Below are 20,841 nucleotides of genomic sequence, written 5' to 3' on the forward strand. Positions count from 1 at the left end.
TCTCACAATGCCTACTTCTAGGCCTACCCCTTTTAAAATTTCATCATTTCTTTGGTTTTTATCCCAGGGGGGAGGTTTATTCCGAACCGGACCTTTCTCAGCTCCTGTCGGGTTTCCCCCCTCAGTCAATTTAAAAGCTGCTCTGCTACCTTTTTAATTTTAAGTGCCAGCAGTCTGGTTCCATTCTGGTTCAAGTGGAGCCCGTCCCTTTTGTACAGGCCCGGCTTGTCCCAAAATGTTCCCCAGTGCCTAACAAATCCGAACCCTTCCACCCGACACCATCGTCTCATCCATGCATTGAGACTGCGAAGCTGGGCCTGTCTGGCTGGTCCTGCGCGTGGAACTGGTAGCATTTCAGAGAAAGCCACCTTGGAGGTCCTGGCTTTCAGAATCCTACCTAGCAACCTAAATTTTGCTTCCAGGACCTCACGGCTGCATTTCCCCATGTCGTTGGTGCCAACGTGCACCACGACCACTGACTCCTTCCCAGCACTGTCTACCAAACTATCTAAACGACGGGCAATATCTGCAACCTTCGCACCAGGCAGGCAAAACACCTTGCGGTCTACACACCCATCACACACCCCACTGTCTATGTTCCTAATGATCGAATCACCCACTACAAGGATCCCTCCACCCCCTGGAGATATATCCTCGGCACGAGAGGATAGCTGCTCATCCCCCAAGGAATGGGTCCCTTCTAAGGGATCGTTTCCCTCTTCCTCAGCTGGATGCTCTCCTTCCCTGAGACCATCGTTCTCCATGATAGCAGGAGAGCTATCATCGTTGGAGTGGGACACAGCTATAATGTCCCTGAAGGCCTCCTCCACACACCTCTCTGCCTCTCTCAGCTTTTCCAGGTCCGCCACCTTGGCCTCAAGGAAATGAAGTCGTTCCCGGAGAGCCAGGAGCTCATTGCACCAAGAGCACACCCACGACTTCTGTCCAACAGGCAGATAGTCATACATGCTGCAGGTGGTGCAAAACACTGGAAAGCCCCCACACCCCTGCTGGCTTCTTACCTGCATAGTTTTGTTTAAGGTTTATTACGTCAATGGGTTGGAGACTGCGGTTTAGTTGAGGTCAGGGAACAGACGGGCAGAGTGGGGGGCCCTGGGCTCCTCGCCCTGCTGCCGAACTCGCTCTGCTGCTTAACTCGCCTTGACGCTTTGTCAGCTGGGGCTCCCTCTAGCTCGTGGAGCAGCAAGGCAGTCCATTTTCACCCCATGAACATTCCATAAAGGAAGCTGCAGACTGGAACTTACAAGATCTGAACAGGGTGGTTTATAACAGATGCTATTGATTCATAGGGTTGCCATAAGTCGTAATTGACTTGAAGGCATATAACAACAACAATTCCTTGGATATTGTGAATAGGATTGGAGCCTTGGCGGAAAATGCTTTATGTATAACTGAATCAGTGTAGCGTTAAGATGTTTTATGTCTGCCTTTGTATTCTTCTTAAAAAGTAAGATATACATCGAGAATGATCCTTGACTGGCTTTTGGGCTGAACATTAGGAAAGGCATGTTTGGATTAAATAACCTTACTTGACATGCATACTCTTCATAGGAACAACTGAGCTGTGCACGTTTCGTATTCATCAACACACATCTAGGTCTCAGAAAGAGATGGAGGTTGGACCATCCTCCCTTTGTATGTAACTATTGTTTCTATGGTGACTGTTGAATTGGTAAGTGTACAGTCTTGATTTTGCCCGAAGAGTGGAGAAAAGGTAAAAAGTCAAGAATGTATTTGTCATTGACTGAGAGACATCTTTCATGTGAAGCCATCTCTCTGTGATGCAGGAATAAATTGCTGCTCTGCTGGAAGTATATACGGTATCTACCTTTATATCAAGGGTTGATATATATATTATATATTTGTCTTTGCTTGGATTGTACCTTAACACACCACAGATTTTGATATACTACTGTATCAGGACTACAGCACTTCATCTCTCCTCCTCACAGTGAACTCAGCAAAATGGTGTGGAAACCAAATGGGCTCACTCAAAAATATGGCAGCAGTTTTTGTATACTCGGGGGACTCTGTTGTTATACAGAACTATATATGTTAGTAAATTAAAAGGACAAATATATCCCTGAAATAGTTTGTCAAAGACCCCTGAACTTGCAGATAATATGAAATGTTGAAGACTTAGGAATGTGCTAGAATTCTGCCCAATTCACATTTTGTACCTAATTTTCCATTAATTCACTTATTCTCTATTGTTGTGAATCAGATTTTTGTGTAGCGATTTTCTGCAGCTATTTTCAAAAATGTTTTTTTAAATCTGCCTCTAAAGTATTGATATTAAGAAGGATAATTTTATTTTCCTTTCAAAATATCAATATGTTCCTTACAAAATATTGATATTTCCTTCAAAATCTTAAGTTTTTGTAAATATACTGGAAAGGTACAAAACACCCCTTCCTGCAGTATACAGGGATATTTCAGGTGGAAGGCTAGGGAAAGGGGCATTCCCTTTGCTATTCTCTACACTCCTCTCCCACTATAATGCCTCGAGTTGAAGACCCCCAGTGCCACAAGAAGACAGGAAGGTGCCCTATGCCAGGGCAGAATATTTGTCCATCTAGCCCAGGATTGCTGACTGGCAATGGCTCTGCAAGATTTGGGGTGTTTGCTAGGTCTAATGAATGGCCAAATAGAGACATACTGGATGTCAATACTGAGAAGGTGAGCAGATCTGACTGCCTTATTTTAACAGTAAAGACTGCATTCCTTGGCAAAGAGTATCTCAAAATAAGAAAGCATGGAGATATGTGTTCTGGAATTTTCTAAATAATTTGAAATGGGTTCAGCTGCTACACTGATATAATTTTGGGTGAGAAAACAGGAAGCTGCGTTATACTAAGTCAACTCATTGATCCAACTAGCTTGATATTGGCTACACTAAGTGGCAGGGCTCTCTAGGGTTTCACACAGGAGTCTTTCCCAGCTTTTCCTGGAGCAGATACTGGATATTGAACTTTGGACCTATTAGATTCACTAGAAAAGACAATAATGCTGGGAAAAACAGAAGGGAGTAGAAAAAGAGGAAGGCCAAACAAGAGACTTGAAGGCACATAACAACAACATGCAAAATATGTGCTCTGCCACTGAACCAGAAGGTCCCTAGATAATGATTTTGGATGAGAAGAATACTAGAGGCAGTGCTGATATAGACAAAAGGGAGAAGTCTATATTGTACAAGGGAACAGAACTGAAGATGCCTTCATCATGTGAAGGAAGATGATGACCCATAAAAGAATATTCCAATTCCACCCCAGCTTGCCATTTTATAACCTTTGGTCCTTTTACATCAAAGCATTTACCAATACACATTGTTTTAAGCCATAGAACACTCTGCATAGTTTTGGTGATGGTCTGCTCTGTGTGTTAGGGCTTGAAGAATTATTCTGAGCCACCTGCAGCTCTTTCTGGTGGCTTTCTGCATTTCTGTTGTATAAAATGTGAAAATCCTTCTATGATAATCTCTCTCTCTCTGTTTTGCCAGTACCTGTTGGAAGAGTTTTGTGTTCTAGGACATCCAGGAGCTTTCTGCAAACTTACTTCAGACACTGTCTGCACTCATTCAACCCTAAGCCAAAAATCCTGGTCTAATAAGCCAGGATAAGCATGGGCTGTGTGCATGGAGCTCCTTTGCAGCTGCTTTGCTCTTCACTTTACTTGATAGACTGAAAAAGCCAGGATTCAGTATTTTAACTACAGATTCCTATTTACTGTACATGAAAACCCTGAAACTATATGATAGATGACTTCCAAATATGCCAGGATCATAATTTAACTTTAAATTTTGGCTTCATATCCTGACTTGTTTTGAAGCCATTAAACATAATTTCTAGATTTGCACATAACAGGAAGCTATAGTTAAGTGATGAATCCTGGCTTGTTCAGCCACTCACACAAAGGGATGAACAAAGTGGTTGCAAAGAGCCTCATGCATACTGTGGCTTTGTGCTGCATGCTAATACAGCTGTATCCAAGGATAGTTAATTTGTTTCCATGCAACCTAACATTTATGTATGAAAATATGAGCAATGATGTGACTCTTCTTTTATCGGGTCTGGCAGAAGAGCAAGTCATGTGCATATGGCAAACACGATTGCATAACTGCAATTGGAGCGTCTTGCATATGTGAGGCGCTGGACTGTGCCCAAAATATATTGTGCTAGAGCTGACAGGTTTCATAGGTCTTTTTTAAAAGTGGTTTTTATGCTGACTTAACGCTTGGAATGTTCCTTTTGCCCCCTCAAGTTAAATAAGACAAATACGATGCATTAATGGGTCACGTGGATAGGTTAATGTCCAATTCTTCTTTTTGAAATAAAAGTGTTATTACTGTCACTTAGGATCAGGTTACCCCACATGCTCTTTGTAAGGATGTGTTTAATCATTCGCACTACCAGAAGTGTTCAAGGATTAGTGGTGATTCTGATGTAGCTGAAACATGCCCATGTTGTGCATTGGTGGTGCTACTGGCAGTTCAGGGAACCCCAACTTTTACTGAAATATAAGAAATCTTTAGGGAGAACCATAAAAAAGGGAGAAGGGGTAGTGCAACAAGGACTGAGCATGCTCAGTGGCCAGGGAATTTTGAAAGCCTGTTGGAAAAGTCAATATGGGGGCAGGGGAGAGGAGAGAGAATTGGAGGCTGAAAGTGGCCACTTAAGAAGGGATGTGGCCATGGCAGTCCAGGTGGCTTCAAACACCACAGCTACCTAGGAATGCAGTCAGGCATGGTCAACTGAGATGGTAGGCAATGAGCACAGAAAGGGTGAGGAGGGGAGCAGAAGGTGGGTGGTTCTATCTGTCTGCCTTTCTCTTGTTCTCTTTTGCTCTGTGCTTCTCTTTCCTCCATCCATTGGATACAGAAAAGCAATGAAGAGAAATTAAGCAAAAGAGGGCTGAAGAAGAGACACACAGCTATCAAAACTCAGAAAGAGCTATCCCATTGCCTGATCAGGTTATTTCCTGGTTCACATTGAGAAGCTATATTTAAACGCCCTCATGGATGGAAGAGAGTGCTGCCCATAGAAATGAACTGAGAAATCCAAGATTTTAATGTAGCTTTGGTAGAGCTACAAGAAGGAGACAGAGGGAGCAAAGCTCAAGCGGGAGAGGAAGCAGAAAATTATAAGGAATGGAGGAGCAAATGGGAGCCAAGAGCAGAGGGGATGAAAGACTGCATGAGTGGCAGGCAACCTGGGAAAGAGGGGTGGGGGGCGCTGTATCTCTCCCAAGAAAACTAGAACCTTACACTGTCAAGGAGGTGCACTTCACCCTTCACAAAGGGCCCCTTGGGTGCCACCGCTTTGCAGAGGGAGGACTAACCTCGTCCTGAGTAAACAGCCTTCTCAGCCACAGGCTTTGCTAACACAAGCATACTGTTGAGTACACTGCAACATTTTGTTGTGGGGGGCCCTTGTATCCCTTTAAATTAGTACACTTGTTTTTGTAAGCTGAGGAATGGATATCTTTCTATGTGTGTTCACAATTCAATTGAAAGTATTTTTGAACAGTAAAACATTTTGTTTGCTAATTTCAACATGAAGTATTAGGGTGATGAATTTCTTCCTTTTCTCCCTTAAGTGGTGAGACACTTTCAAATACGTTGGTGAAAGATGTAGGCTATGAGAATGTGTGGCATTACCCTTTTCTTTAAAATGAGAACGGAATAATCATTCTACTTGTTTGATGATGGTTTTCTTTCCTAGATGTAACAGTGGACTATTAAATGTTGAAGATGTTCTGACAAGTTTTGACAACACAGGAAATGTTTGTAAGTAATTTATTTTTCTTTATGGTGATTGTGTTATTTCTGATGATGTGGTTACAACCTGATGCAAAACGTTTATGCCAATATATTTGCCTGCAATGCTGATAACAGTATCACATATGGCATGTGCTTGAACAGGTGGGCATTACACTTCATTTGAAGAACCTACCTGCTGGTATACCATGCTAGGCATTGGACTGGTTGGTAGTATCTAGTATTTTTAATGCTGCAATCCTATAGGGATGTGTATGCATGCATATGTGTGGGCTTCTCACATCTCTTCCCCCACCCCTATTTGCAAATCCTCTTGGGCATTAGATGATAGTTCTGAAGTTGCCCTGTATTTTAGAGATGGCTGTGGCGCGGTTCTCATAAAAAGGGGGTTGTGATCCTGGCTGCATATGTGGAAATCAGCATGTGGCCCTTGGGATCAGTGCACAAGTTGTTGTGTTATGCAATATATATGTATTATGTAAATAAATACAATGCCCTAAGCCTGATTATAATTTCGTAGCTAGGGGAAAAAAGAGCTGCTGTAATCTATGCTTTTAATTTGGATTGTGGGTTTTGTTTTGTTTTTTACTGCTATCTCTCATTCCTAATCAAGCATTACGTGTATTGCACAGCAATGGCTGTGCATGTGTTGCTGTGTGGAGAATGTGGTACAGAAAGTGTAGAAACCCTCTTCCTGCTGGTTAGCTACAGAAACACTTTTACCTTCTATCTAGACAACTGTCAGCAATTCATCCTTCAAGTTGAAAGACCATTTGTCCTTCTGTTTCCTTTAGGAAATGTTTTGTAGCATCAATTAGGAAAGAAATAGACATAGATGTTCATGGATTTTCTCTCTGACTGTGCTGACTGCAGTGCAGTGGTTTTACTGCTGGCATTGACACCGATGTCAAAGTGACAGCTGATATTGGGTTGCAACTCAGCAAGCACACTGGTCCTGCTTAACCTCCAATTCACTGCAACTAAAAGCCTATTCACATAAACAACAAATAGGATATGCTGAATATTTGATGGGATCTTGCCTGTCCTACCTTGCTTCCATGCGTTTGCCACATCTCAGTTTAAGGAAGCAAAGACTTCTATAACTGTAAACAATTTGCACAATTTTATTTTAAAATATTTATTTCTGTCTTTTATATTTTGTGGCTATGGAAACAGTAATATCCCATGAGGACAAATTTAATTACCTGTCACACACTCCGAGCCTATGAAGCGTCTCCCAAGCCCATTGATTTCAATACACAAGCATACTTAATGATCATAGGATTGGGTTCCTCACATTCAGTCCCAAACCTCCCTTTTTTACTGCTTTTTGCTGCTCCAGATCTTCTAGACCACACCTCTTTCTCCCTTGAGCTCTTTTCTGGCTGCTTCTCTATCCTCTTCTCTACCTGCTGAACTTTTGGAAGAGATTTTAATGGGCAGTGGGACTTCTGGTCGGTGAGTGTGCCTTTCTGCTCACAAACTCTCTACTGTTAGTGACCCTTCATTATCCTCTCAAAGCAAAAAAAGAAGCTAACATTTACTTTCATAGACTGTAGCGTAAAACGGTTCTTAAACATACCTAATTCACATGAATCCAATTCCTGCCTATTGGTATGAACCTGAAATTACACTCTCTGTTCAGCTTGTGTTTGCTACAGGTGAGCAGCTCAGATTTAGATGGCGGGGCAAGCAAAATATGCCATACCTCTTGGTTTGCAGTATTATGGCATGGATGACCCATTCTGCTTTCTGAGCTCTTAGTATGATTAGGACTCTGATTGCTCTAGTTGCCAGACCTTTGACATAGACCTACATAGGAGAGTATTCAACTGAACAGTTCTGCTGGTGCAAGGAATTTTAGCTGCACAATCAAACTTCTCTGCCCTCTCTCTGCACCCCCCGGTAAATATATGCTCTGGAGGTAACCCTCCAGAGAGGAACCCTCAGAAGAGATTTAGGAGTCTTGCAGGGGGTCGGTGGGTGGGCAAGTTCCATTGCACAGTTAAAACTCCTTGCTCTAGAGCAGCCTTTCCCAACCAGTGTGCCTCCAGATGTTGTTGGACCACAACTCCCATCAGCCTCAGCCACCATGGCTGAGGTTGATGGGAGTTGTGGTCCAACAACATCTGGAGGCACACCGGTTGGGAAAGGCTGCTCTAGAGGAACTGTTTAGTTGGATACAGTAGGGCCCTGCTCATACGGCAGGTTCTGTTCCAGACCGCCGCTGTAAAGCGAAATCCGCTGTAAAGCAGAACGCATTGACTAACATTGTCTAAAATGGCGTCTGACACCCGAAAAACGCCATAAAAGTGGAACAAGCGCCGTAGGAGTGGGGCCTTTCTGCAATTGACAACCGCTGTATCGGTGGAACGCTGCAAAGCGGAGCGCTGCAAAGCGGGGCCCTACTGTACTACCCAAGGTGCAGGGATATGACAAAAAGTAAACATATTATTTTGAAAGAACAAATCTCTAAATTTATTTTACTGAGTTACTGCTTATAAATTTACTAATGTAAATTGTTTGTTTACAAATGTTTGTTTCTGTAGCTTTTAAAACAAAGCAAAACATGCAACAACCGTTATAAGAATAAAATGATATTCCTGTAGATCAATCATAAAGTCAAAAAGAAGCAAACATATGTCTTTCATAAGCAGTAATATGAAACCATTCTTAAATCCACCTGATTCACCAACGCCCCTCTTCTTTATTTCTTATGAACCTGAGATTACATGTGATTTCACACTGACATTTCAGAAGCAGAAAAATGTCAGTTTCACAAACTAACTTTTGACCTCAGAACAGCAGCAAGAACAACAAAATCTAAAGGATAGGTAATTGTGTAGGAAAAATATTTGGTGCAATTCAGTCTCAACTTTGAAGCTTTCATCCCTTTTGAATGCCTCAGGCTTTATTATGAAGTCAGTCCAAAGAGAGCTCAGAAAATGTGTTCTTGAAGTACTGCCAGATTTGAGAGGTAATTCACAAATTTACAGGAGAAAGGAGTTCCATGGGATTTACATGTTGCCAAGGGACTAATACCGAGACTGAAGGAGAGAACCCAAGGTGGATGTATGATTGCTGATGTCAGCAGAGTGTGAAACTAGAGAACAAAACAAGTACAGGAGCTGAAAGCGCGATGGATTAAAATGGCAAACCTTATGATTATTGAAATATATTTGAACTCGGAATGTGACTTTTAAGGCAGTTTCTGATTGACATTTTTGGAAATGCTGTTATACTGCCTCTTTTAATAAAAGATTTTGCTAGCAGTGGCCGGACAAATAATCACTCTTTTTCTCCCACCATCCTGACTGGGGCTTGCCTTTGAGAGACCCTTTTAGAGTCAGGCTGTAAAAATTGAACAGATGTATATACATTGCATACATGTTCAGATACACACGAGATTTTTTGTGCTAATGTTTATATTATGATGGAAGCAAGAATATTACCAGGTGGTATCAAATGTCTCCTGCTCACACAATGGGACTTCCCCTTCCTCTCTCCTCCCTGTGTCCCCCATCTGCTCCAGAAGTTCCCCCAGCCCTCTAGAGCACATTTTAACAATTCATGGGGGCTGCAGAGGAGAGGAGGTAGAAGTTCTATTGTGCAAGTGGAAGTCTGTTGCAGGAGTGGAACGGCAGCTTTGGGTTACTAACAAAGCATTACGTGCTGTAGATGCATAAGTGTCCTCCCCTCACAGAACAAGCCATTTTGTATACCAATACTGGCTCCCTTAACTATTTCTTAGGCATTTTAGTGTGGCTTTAGTATGCCACTATTTTTTTTGGGGGGGGGCAACTCATTCTCCCAAAGTAGAATGATGGTAAAGCATCCAGTATAAAATAGACATTAGTTCAGAATAAGATGTTGCCACTAGCTGGCAGCATTATATTAAATATGAATAAACTTCTTTGAACTAATATTGATCAGCAGTTGCTTGGTGTGTGTCTGGTAACCACAATAAAAAAGTAAATTGCACAAATTCTTCTGATTGCCAGCAAAACCCTGCATCTTGGACTTCTTGTATGAACTCGGAAAATAACTCCCTTGAGCTTTCTCCATTACAAAAGCATGCTGGAAAATAAAATAGGAAGCAGAAAATACTGTTTTCCCTCTCACTTGAGTTTGAAGGTTCATCTATAGTTTCCTATTGCCCTACTGATTTATCTGATTTATCCTAATAATTTCTCTTCCCTTTACAAAAACAGGAAGAAAAACTCAGTGTAAGTGTGCCTGAGTTAGTGTGTATGCATGCACATGCTTGCATTCTCTACTGAAATACAATATGTATGTGGATTTTAAAAAGTTTATATTAAGGTTCTGTATAAACAGCATAGAGGTAATAGATGCCAACTGCTGCTCTCCTAAGTGGTTAATTGCTAGATTCCACTGTTTGTTAGATTGTAATTGTACTTTTGGTGATTGTTTATAGACTTTGTTACTCATTCATAAACTACTTGTAAAACAACACTGGCTTATTAATAACATTCTTATTCAAACACTGACAGCTTGAGGAATAAGGGTTTGAGTATTTGTTCTTCTGAAGCTCTTAAGAGGTGATGGAGAGATTCTGAGGTGATAGAAAGATTCTGTAACAGCTGGGTACATGTAGGTACCCCAGCCAATCAGTGTATTTCTCCTGGTAGTGGTGTGTGTGAACAGTATGGCATCCCCATGTTTCTATGATATAGGACTCAGTGGTGGAGTTCCAGCCTTCCAGTAATACACACACTTGGTGAATCTGGTGCATGTATATATATATAAGCTTCGGTACTAAACAAAGGGTAATATGAAATGTGCACATGCTTAAGTGAATTAATATACGCAAATTACCAGTGGCTTTTTGTAATAAATAAAGTGTACATGTATGTCTTCTGGAAGGGGTAGAATCCATTCGTGCACTGTTAATGTACGTAAGGCAATTCTAACAATGGCTCAGGTGTTCAAGTGGTCCAAAAGCTGATAAAATTTTCTTGTTTATTTAGGACAGACCATTTAGTCTGTATGTTTATGTGTTTGTGTATGAAACCAAAATTGTTGGTAATATTAATACTAGAGGAGGTGCTGATAGTTTCAGGAGAATAAGAAAATAAGTATTTTTCTTATATTGCAGAAAGAAATATTTTGTTAAAAAATTATAAATATGATACAAGTATTAACATTTTACAAAAGCTAAAGCAAACACTTCAAATAAAGAGCAGATCTCTGTGAGAGGACAATATATAGAAAATATATTTACTATAGGCAGAATATTAACCTTTATATGGGTTTAGCTTTTTACAAGGTTATTATCAAGCAACAAAGACATATTCACAACTATTGGGATCCATATTTCATTAACACAATCAAAACATATTTGGGGATTTATGGTGTGTGGTCAGTTTTAGCAAAAAAAGTATCCCACAATTTTTTTCCAGCAAAATGTGTTTCAAAGTTATCTCCTTACTGGTTTATGTTCATCATTGGTGACGTAATTACTAGTGCATTCAGTAATACCTTGTACTTCTTTCAGGGACTAAATCTGGTATAAAACAGGGAAGACAAACGAGGATCCATAGGCATGTTAACATTAGTAAAGGATTATGTGCTTGGACAATCATTTTACGAAATACTTGAGGTTGTGCACAAAGCTAGAAATATTTGGGTGCACATATGGCTTTGTGCAGTGGAGGCGCTCCAGCTGCCACTTTATACCTTAGCATAATTTCTAAGTATATATAATACTGACAAACGGTATACAAGGGATCTATTGTATCAGCTACTACTTAGATATCTGTTTAGAGTGCTACAATCAGGAGGTGTGAAAATTGGAGGGAGAAATATCAGTAATTTAAGATATGCAGATGATACCATACTACTAGCAGAATCCAGTAATGATCTGAAACAAATGCTGATGAAAGTTAAAGAGGAAAGCACAAAATACAGATGTTGCCTTGTGCAATCAAATAAGACTGCAAAATGAATACACTGGCTGAGATAACAAGCAATTTATTGAATTAGAGAGGCTTGGATCATTAAGGATTCCTAATATTCATTTTCCAGTCTTACTTGACTGCACAAGGCAACATCTGTATTGAAAAGGTGTAGGTTGCACTTATTGTTTATGTAACCCAGGAATGCCAAAGGAGCACAATAGCACTCAGCTGATAAAAATTCACTACTCCCACTGAAGAAGACCAGAAATAGTTGCAACACATTTAGGATTTCTTCAGCAAATAGACATTTGATTATAATACATGATTGTATTATACAAGGTTTTATGATTGTTAGTTATAAACTAACAAACGTAATTGTGATTAACAAAACAGAGGTTTTTATTGTATTAACAAAATGTTTCAGCTTCCGCCTTCATCAGCTGCTAACATACAAATGCTGTTACCAAGGTGGCAGTTACAGAGCTTTGAGGATGGAATGCTCAGAGGGGCTTCATTTGCAGAAGCTAAGTAGTGGTGGTACTGTCCTCCAGGTTCAGGCCATGTGGTGCCAATGTGTCCAGAGAGTATATATATATATATATAATTTACATGTATTAGATGGGATTTGTTTAGTACCAAGACATTTTATTGTTACATATGATTGTTTTATATAAGATTTTATGTATGCTAGCTATTTTATATATAATACATTTTAATGTATCAGGAAGTCCTACTACAAAGATCTGTATAGATACAGGAATTTTTAAATTATGTCCCATGGCTGATTGCCATCTAACTTCACAAAATCACTTGTAACATTTGAACAGATTAATCAACTAGCCCAACTGACGTCTTCCAGGAACAGTAGCCTACAACATCTGGAGGGCACAGTGTTGGCTGCTCCTGGTTTATAACAATGCTGTACAGGTGTACAGTAGGTGAGGATTACTATTGCCCCCAAATTTCAGGTGATGGAGCTGATGCTGGGAGCATGATTTACCTAAAGGCACTTAGTGAGTTCATTCCAGAGAACATAAGAACATAAGAAGAGCCTGCTGGATCAGGCCAGTGGCCCATCTAGTCCAGCATCCTGTTCTCACAGCGGCCAACCAGGTGCCTGGGGGAAGCCCGCAAGCAGGACCCGAGTGCAAGAACACTCTCCCCTCCTGAGGCTTCCGGCAACTGGTTTTCAGAAGCATGCTGCCTCTGACTAGGGTGGCAGAGCACAGCCATCATGGCTAGTAGCCATTGATAGCCCTGTCCTCCATGAATTTGTCTAATCTTCTTTTAAAGCCATCCAAGCTGGTGGCCATTACTGCATCTTGTGGGAGCAAATTCCATAGTTTAACTATGCGCTGAGTAAAGAAGTACTTCCTTTTGTCTGTCCTGAATCTTCCAACATTCAGCTTCTTTGAATGTCCACGAGTTCTAGTATTATGAGAGAGGGAGAAGAACCTTTCTCTATCCACCCTCTCAATGCCATGCATAATTTTATACACTTCTATCATGTCTCCTCTGACCCGCCTTTTCTCTAAACTAAAAAGCCCCAAATGCTGCAACCTTTCCTCGTAAGGGAGTCACTCCATCCCCTTGATCATTCTGGTTGCCCTCTTCTGAACCTTTTCCAACTCTATAATATCCTTTTTGAGATGAGGCGACCAGAACTGCACACAGTATTCCAAATGCGGCTGCACCATAGATTTATACAACGGCATTATGATATCGGCTGTTTTATTTTCAATACCTTTCCTAATTATTGCTAGCATGGAATTTGCCTTTTTCACAGCTGCCGCACACTGGGTCGACATTTTCATCGTGCTGTCCACTACAACCCCGAGGTCTCTCTCCTGATCGGTCGCCGCCAGTTCAGACCCCATGAGCGTATATGTGAAATTAAGATTTTTTGCTCCAATATGCATAATTTTACACTTGTTTATATTGAATTGCATTTGCCATTTTTCCGCCCATTCACTCAGTTTGGAGAGGTCTTTTTGGAGCTCTTCGCAATCCCTTTTTGTTTTAACAACCCTGAACAATTTAGTGTCGTCAGCAAACTTGGCCACTTCACTGCTCACTCCTAATTCTAGGTCATTAATGAACAAGTTGAAAAGTACAGGTCCCAATACCGATCCCTGAGGGACTCCACTTTCTACAGCCCTCCATTGGGAGAACTGTCCGTTTATTCCTACTCTCTGCTTTCTGCTTCTTAACCAATTCCTTATCCACAAGAGGACCTCTCCTCTTATTCCATGACTGCTAAGCTTCCTCAGAAGCCTTTGGTGAGGTACCTTGTCAAACGCTTTTTGAAAGTCTAAGTACACTATGTCCACTGGATCACCTCTATCTATATGCTTGTTGACACTCTCAAAGAATTCTAAGAGGTTACTGAGACAGGACTTTCCCTTGCAGAAGCCATGCTGGCTCTGCTTCAGCAAGGCTTATTCTTCTATGTGCTTAGTTAATCTAGCTTTAATCATACTTTCTACCAGTTTTCCAGGGACAGAAGTTAAGCTAACTGGCCTGTAATTTCCGGGATCCCCTCTGGATCCCTTTTTGAAGATTGGCGTTACATTTGCCACTTTCCAGTCCTCAGGCACGGAGGAGGACCCGAGGGACAAGTTACATATTTTAGTTAGCAGATCAGCAATTTCACCTTTGAGTTCTTTGAGAACTCTCGGGTGGATGCCATCCGGGCCCGGTGATTTGTCAGTTTTTATATTGTCCATTAAGCTTAGAACTTCCTCTCTCGTTACCACTATTTGTCTCAGTTCCTCAGAATCCCTTCCTGCAAATGTTAGTTCAGGTTCAGGGATCTGCCCTATATCTTCCACTGTGAAGACAGATGCAAAGAATTCATTTAGCTTCTCTGCAATCTCCTTATCGTTCTTTAGTACACCTTTGACTCCCTTCGCATCCAAGGGTCCAATTGTCTCCCTAGATGGTCTCCTGCTTTGAATGTATTTATAGAATTTTTTGTTGTTGGTTTTTATGTTCTTAGCAATGTGGTCCTCAAATTCTTTTTTAGCATCCCTTATTGTCTTCTTGCATTTCTTTTGCCAGAGTTTGTGTTCTTTTTTATTTTCTTCATTTGGACAAGACTTCCATTTTCTGAAGGAAGACTTTTTGCCTCTAAGAGCTGTGATTTGAACAGGGAACTTCCTGATTCAGTCTCTTACTCACTGTGTTATACCACTGCAGTATTCTTGTGACATCCATTAGCAATTATATCTGGTATTCTGCAAGCACATAATAGAGAGAGACTATTTTTCTAAAGAGTTGCTTTTTGCTGAGATAAAAGATAAGACAGTGTGTGGAGATAATGCAGCGAAGGTGAGGAAGTAGCAAATGTGGCAGAATGAAATATTTGTATTAAACACTTTTTACTCCAAAAAAGGTGTATGCAAACTTATGTATTCTGCAATCCAACCATGTTTATTAAGCCTCACAAGCACCCTAATTAGTCAGTCTCACTGAATTTAATGGCATTTACTTCTGAAAAACATGGTTAGAATTAGCCTAACAATTTTCAGTGGGACTTAAATCATTAGTAATTGTGAATAGGTTTGCAGACATAGGCTCTCTAGGTGCAGAACTGCAGCATTTTAAGATTTATAATCAATTATGTAGAAAAAACTAATAGGAATAGCGAATATCTGCCTGGAAAAAGTACTTATTCAGAAATGGAAGCAGCAGCAGGGGGCGCTACAGTTACAGCCCATGCTTGTATTCTGTTGCAGAAGCCGTTAAGTAGCCATCAGTTGCAGACTTTGGTGATCAACACTGCCAACCTGTAAATGTATTTAAATTTGTGTGTGTGCTATTGATGGCTCTGTTATTAAATACTATGCGACAAATAGGAATAAGCCTATATCTTTTGAGAATCTGTTGGTATCATATTTGCTGATTAATGCTGTCTTGCATATATGAATAATTGTTTTGCTTTGTTACTTTTTAAAATGTGCTGAACAGTTTCATAAATGCTATTCTGTAAAATGGATTTGATAAATTCTAGAGACTGTCAAGCAGATATCTTGAGGTGTTCTCTTATATAGATATTCAGTACAAAAAAGAGAGTATCAGTCTTTGATTTTTTTAACATGCTGTAATAGGCTTTGATAATGCCGTAATAAATTGTTTAATCAAAGTTAAATCTACACAAAATTAGGCTCTTTAACAGAGCCCCAGGATCAATGAGTTAACCAATTATTGCTACAAGATGTTGTAGCATTCACTAGTGGGAGTGAATGATAATTCCTCTGGTGCTATAGCTGGAGTTTGCAGGTTAGATTCTAGAGTGGCTGGTTTTGTTTGTAAATTGTTTGCATTTTGTTTCCTAAATTTCTCTTCATATTCTCTCAATGGATACAGAAGAGATTCCTTAATTTTTTTTTTCAAATTCTTGAACTGCCTGTTCATTTTTTATTTTTTTTTACTATTCTTCTCTAGTTTCCATAGTTCTCTGCCAGCATTTAGGCCCACTCAAAAAAGGGGGGTCTGGATGAACACAGTATTTACCAGCTCAGGTTCCCATTTTCTTTGAGAAGACAGAAATACACATTTTTATTCCTGCCCAGTCCAATTATTCCTGCCACCCTTAATAATTTTTTTCTTTGAATTTTTGTGGAAAAGTTGTTGTTAAGCCATTTTTATCTCATTGAATATTTGTTGTAATATAGCATTCGAAATTCAGATTTTCCTCTGAAGTTTAATTGTGGAATAACTCTCTGGGAGTTTTTAGCAATGTGGAAAAAGTTCTTTCTTGCACCTGTCTTTCTCCATATCATTCAACAGGGTAAAAGGGGTGTTTTCTCTCTTCCTTTCAAGCCCCCCTTTCCCCTGATTTGAAATGTGAAGTTCTGCTCAGAGGACTGCTGGTTTCTTCATAGGTCTCAATGGATAGCTCAGAGATACCTGAGCTGTTCTGTGGACCGAGATTGTGGCAGTTACAAATCTATCATGCCTGAAAGGAGATGCTGTCAAGCTACCCAGGGAAAAGGATAGGATGACATTCTTTAATGGCAAGAGAGGCGCACACTGTTCCAGCATTTCATGCAACATGTCACCTAGATGTAGTGGTAACAAGGGAGTGATCCACATTCTGGAAATGCTAGTTGATAACCTCCTTCTGTTCCCGGTTTAGGGGGTGGTGGGTAGTGGTGGGGAGAAAGCATTCCATTATTCTCTTTCCAGGCAAACATTACCCACTTTACCAAAATACAAGAAAGCCTCTTCTTCCTTTCTGGTTTTTTTTGTATTGCGGGTTGGACTCATCAGAATTTCCCACTCTGTTCTTCAGATAGCCTTAAAATTCAAGGCTGCATTTTTAATACACATTGTTGGAGAACAATAGATTGTAGGTAAGTCTTGACAACATAAGGAAATGCAAGATGTTTATTATTACTTTGGGAAAACATTTATACATAGGTCGTATCCAACTAAATCATACTCAGCGTAAACCCACTGCAACCATGGATTCAGCTAACATTCCATTGATTTCAGTGGGTCTACTCTGAGTATGATTTGGACAGATACAATTCTTCTATACATAGAAAAAATACAGTATACATCTAGTAAGATAAATATTCAATTTTATCTGAATTTGTATACTAATCAAAGGCTCGATATATTGCAGTGATATTTATTCCTTTAAAGCCAATTTTAAGTCATTAAAGATTTGGCATTTAATAATAACTTGGTAATTATTTTATTTATTTAGAAGATTTTTATCTTAGCAGGGAAGGTGTCTTTTATTGTACATCTTTTTAAAAACTTTCAATAAATAAATAACAAAAATATTATCCCAAGATATCTTAGCATATGAATTCTGCAAGATAGAAGAGTATTCCTATCCCCATACTGTAGATGTGGGGCTGAGGATGAGGTACTGTAGCTTGTCTAAAGCCACCTAGTGAATTCAAAGACGAGGTTTCTTGGTTCACATTTTGGGCACTGTGCTATAGTTAGTAGCTCACTTCTGAAGATAAGATGAAAAATCAGCCATGCCTTTTTTGAAACAGTTGAAAATACAGTTTAATGTCCCATATCTCTGAAAAGCATGTTCAGAAATGTCACAGAAAACAAACCATTTGTTACCAAATTCTTCCAAGCTACACAGGAAGTGGATTGGACTGTGAAAGACCAACCCAAATGGTGTTTGCATTTTGACCAATTTGTAGGGCAGTACAATATCTCAGAGAGGAGTTCAGGTCTCCTGCTCCCCTGGTGCATTCACTATAGCTGCCCAATTTCCTTGCTTTTTAAAGTTTGATAGAAATAGCTGTGGGCTATAGGTACATTCTTAAACCGCAAGGTTTTTTGCCTATTAGTGAATATAAATCTTCTGTTGTCATTACTTTAGTCTTCTTGATGTTCAGCTGTAGTCCTGCTTATGTGCTTTCCTCTTTAACTTTCATCAGCATTCATTTCAAATCATTGCTGGTTTCTGCTAGTAGTATGGTATCATCTGCATACCTTAAATCATTGTTCCGCTTTCTGTATGATATGTTCTGCATACAGATTAAACAAATAGAGTGATAAAATACACCCGTCTCACATCTTTTCTAATGGGGAACCAATCGATTTCTGCATACTCTGTCCTTACAGTAGCCTCTTGTCTGGCATATAGATTGCACATCAGGACAATCAGATGCTGTGGCACCTCCATTTCTTTTACCTTTTTTAGTTGAGATTAAAATGACAAATGCTACTTTTAGTTGATACATAATGTTGACTGTGCTGTATTTTTTTCTGATAGTGCAGACTTTTGTGAATGGTGGCAAGGAAAGGTGTGACCTCACAAAAAACATTATTAACTATGTTTAGCAGTCTTGGTCCTATTTGTATGAGAAAAGTTAAATGTTTGGAAGTTTTGAAAGAAATGTCTCCCAATGTTTGACCTCCCTGTGAGTAATTCCATCAAAGATTTCCTCAGATTTTGGAAAGTGCAAACACTTCAGTTCTTTAATGTGGAAGGAAGGTTTTTCTTCCATAAACTAAAAAACTCGTTCCTTCCCCCACATTATTGCCTAGAGGAAAGATAGATGATGCGGAATCTTTTGCCCTCTAGATCAGTGATTCTCAAACGGTGCGCTGCGACACACTGGTATGCCGCAAGAGGTGACTAGGTGTGCTGCGAATATTATGCAAGTATATTTTAAAAATGAGAAGAAACCCATTTGTATAGAGATTTATTACATCCATGATCAATTAATATATACATTAATTTTGTAGACGAAGAGCGCCAGAAATTTTTTATATGTTTTACAGTGTGCCGCGAACCAAAAAAGTTTGAGAACCACTGCTCTAGATGTTGTTGAACTCCCATCAGCCCCAGCAAGCATGGCCAATGGCCATGAAATGTTGGGAGTTGTAGTTCAGCAGCAGGTGGAGGGCCAAATGTTCCCCATACTTGCCATAAATGTACCATGTTTTCTGTATTGTTTTGTATTAGAAGGCTAGAATTTTGTTGTATCAATAATTTGTCCTCTTCCTCCTTTATAACCAAAAGCAGCTATTTTACATGAGCTTGGTTTTATATCACACACCTAAATAGGGTTGCCAGGTCAGAAGCATCCCAAAACCTGAGATTTGAGGGGCGGGCCCGAATGATGTCACGGAGCGGGCCCGAGTGAAGTCATTAAGCATGATACATTAAGCATCAATCACAGTTGCTTGGAGCATACAATTAAAAAAAATCTGATTGGAAATTAAAATAGAAATCTTAGCTAAAAGATGGAGCCTAGGTAGGGAACATTTAATCTAGTCTACTTGCTTTCAGCAAGAAGGGTTTAAGTGCATTCAGGCCAGGCCAGTCACCAGAAGGCCACTGTAGGGACAAGAAGCCTAGTGTTGTGGAGATCTTAGATGGGAGCATTGGGGAGTAAAGATGGATGCTCCTGAAGGCTACAATTCTAAACACACTTACTAAGAGATTAAGCCCCATAGAACTCAACAGGACTGACTTCCGAGTAGATATAGTTTGGATTGTGCTGTTGGTAAACCTTGACTAGGGATCCTCTGCAAAGACATCCATCTCCAAGCAGGGTTGGCAACCCCCTGCCTGGAATGCCCTGCCCTTTTCTTTTAACGTGGCTGCTCCAAACATCTTTACAGATTTGACCCTTCACTTCAGAAAGAGGTCTGAGAAATGAGTAAGAGTAAGAAGTATCTTTTAAAATTGTTCTTTTCAATTCACTCTTGAATGCACATCATACCTAGGGCAGATCCACACCATTCCTTTAAAGAACATTCAACACCCATTTGAAGTTCATGAATCCCACCACAGAATCATGGGAACTGCGGTTTGTTAAGAGTGGTGAGAACTATAACTGTGAGGGGGAAATGACACTTCCCAGGATTCTTTAGTGAAAGTTGTGCGCTTTAAATGCGAGTTGGATGTGCTTTACACGTATTGTGTGAATCCACTTAATAAATTTTGCCTGCATGTAAATTGTTTTAATTAATTTTTCAAAATGGAAATGAGCTATAAACTGTAGTGGGTGACCATGGGCTACTCACCATCTCTCAGCCTATCTGCCCCTCAGGATGAAAACAATGGAGAACCATGACCACCCCAACGCATACTTAAAATGTAGAGGAAATATTGTACAACCATAGTGTGAAATTGGATACTTATTGGGACACAGTATGACAAAATATTTATATGACTATCAAATATGTTTATTATTTACACAACATGTAAAGATATTTATAGTGCAATCCTATGTTTGTTTACTTAGAAGCAAGTCCCAATGTATTCAATGGGGCTTACTCAACCAGGGAAAACTGTACCCTCAAGTGATAAGGAACTTGTTCTTTTTATAAGCCTTTTAAGTTGAGACCTTATCCCAGTCTGAGTCTGTGTTGGAATTGCTTTTAATATGTTTTTAAAGCTTTTCTTTAAAAAATGTTTTTAAAGCTTTTAAAAATGTTTTTAAAGATGTTTTGTTTTAATATATTTTAAAGTCTGTTTTTATGATTTTTAAAGTGTTTTTAGTGCTTTTGTTTGCTGCCCTGGGCTCCTATTGAGAGGAAGGGTGGGATATAAATCAAATAATAAATAAATAAAAATAAATAAACTTCATTCACCCAACTCAAAATTTGGAATCATGCCACTTTAAGCTGTTT

The 20,841-nt window shown here is 39.8% G+C and overlaps 1 protein-coding gene across 3 annotated transcripts in view; it reads left to right on the plus strand.

The window, feature by feature from the left end:
• Nucleotides 1–20,841, plus strand: part of CAMKMT (calmodulin-lysine N-methyltransferase) — a 455,076-nt gene that overhangs the window by 27,495 nt on the left and 406,740 nt on the right. For all 3 annotated transcript variants that reach the window (XM_061625416.1, XM_061625417.1, XM_061625418.1), the window contains exon 3: nucleotides 5,742–5,806. In XM_061625416.1, the coding sequence (XP_061481400.1) occupies nucleotides 5,742–5,806 (65 nt within the window). The remainder of the gene's footprint in view (nucleotides 1–5,741; nucleotides 5,807–20,841) is intronic.

Source organism: Rhineura floridana, chromosome 4 (genome assembly GCF_030035675.1).
Source record: "Rhineura floridana isolate rRhiFlo1 chromosome 4, rRhiFlo1.hap2, whole genome shotgun sequence".
NCBI lineage: Eukaryota > Metazoa > Chordata > Lepidosauria > Squamata > Rhineuridae > Rhineura > Rhineura floridana.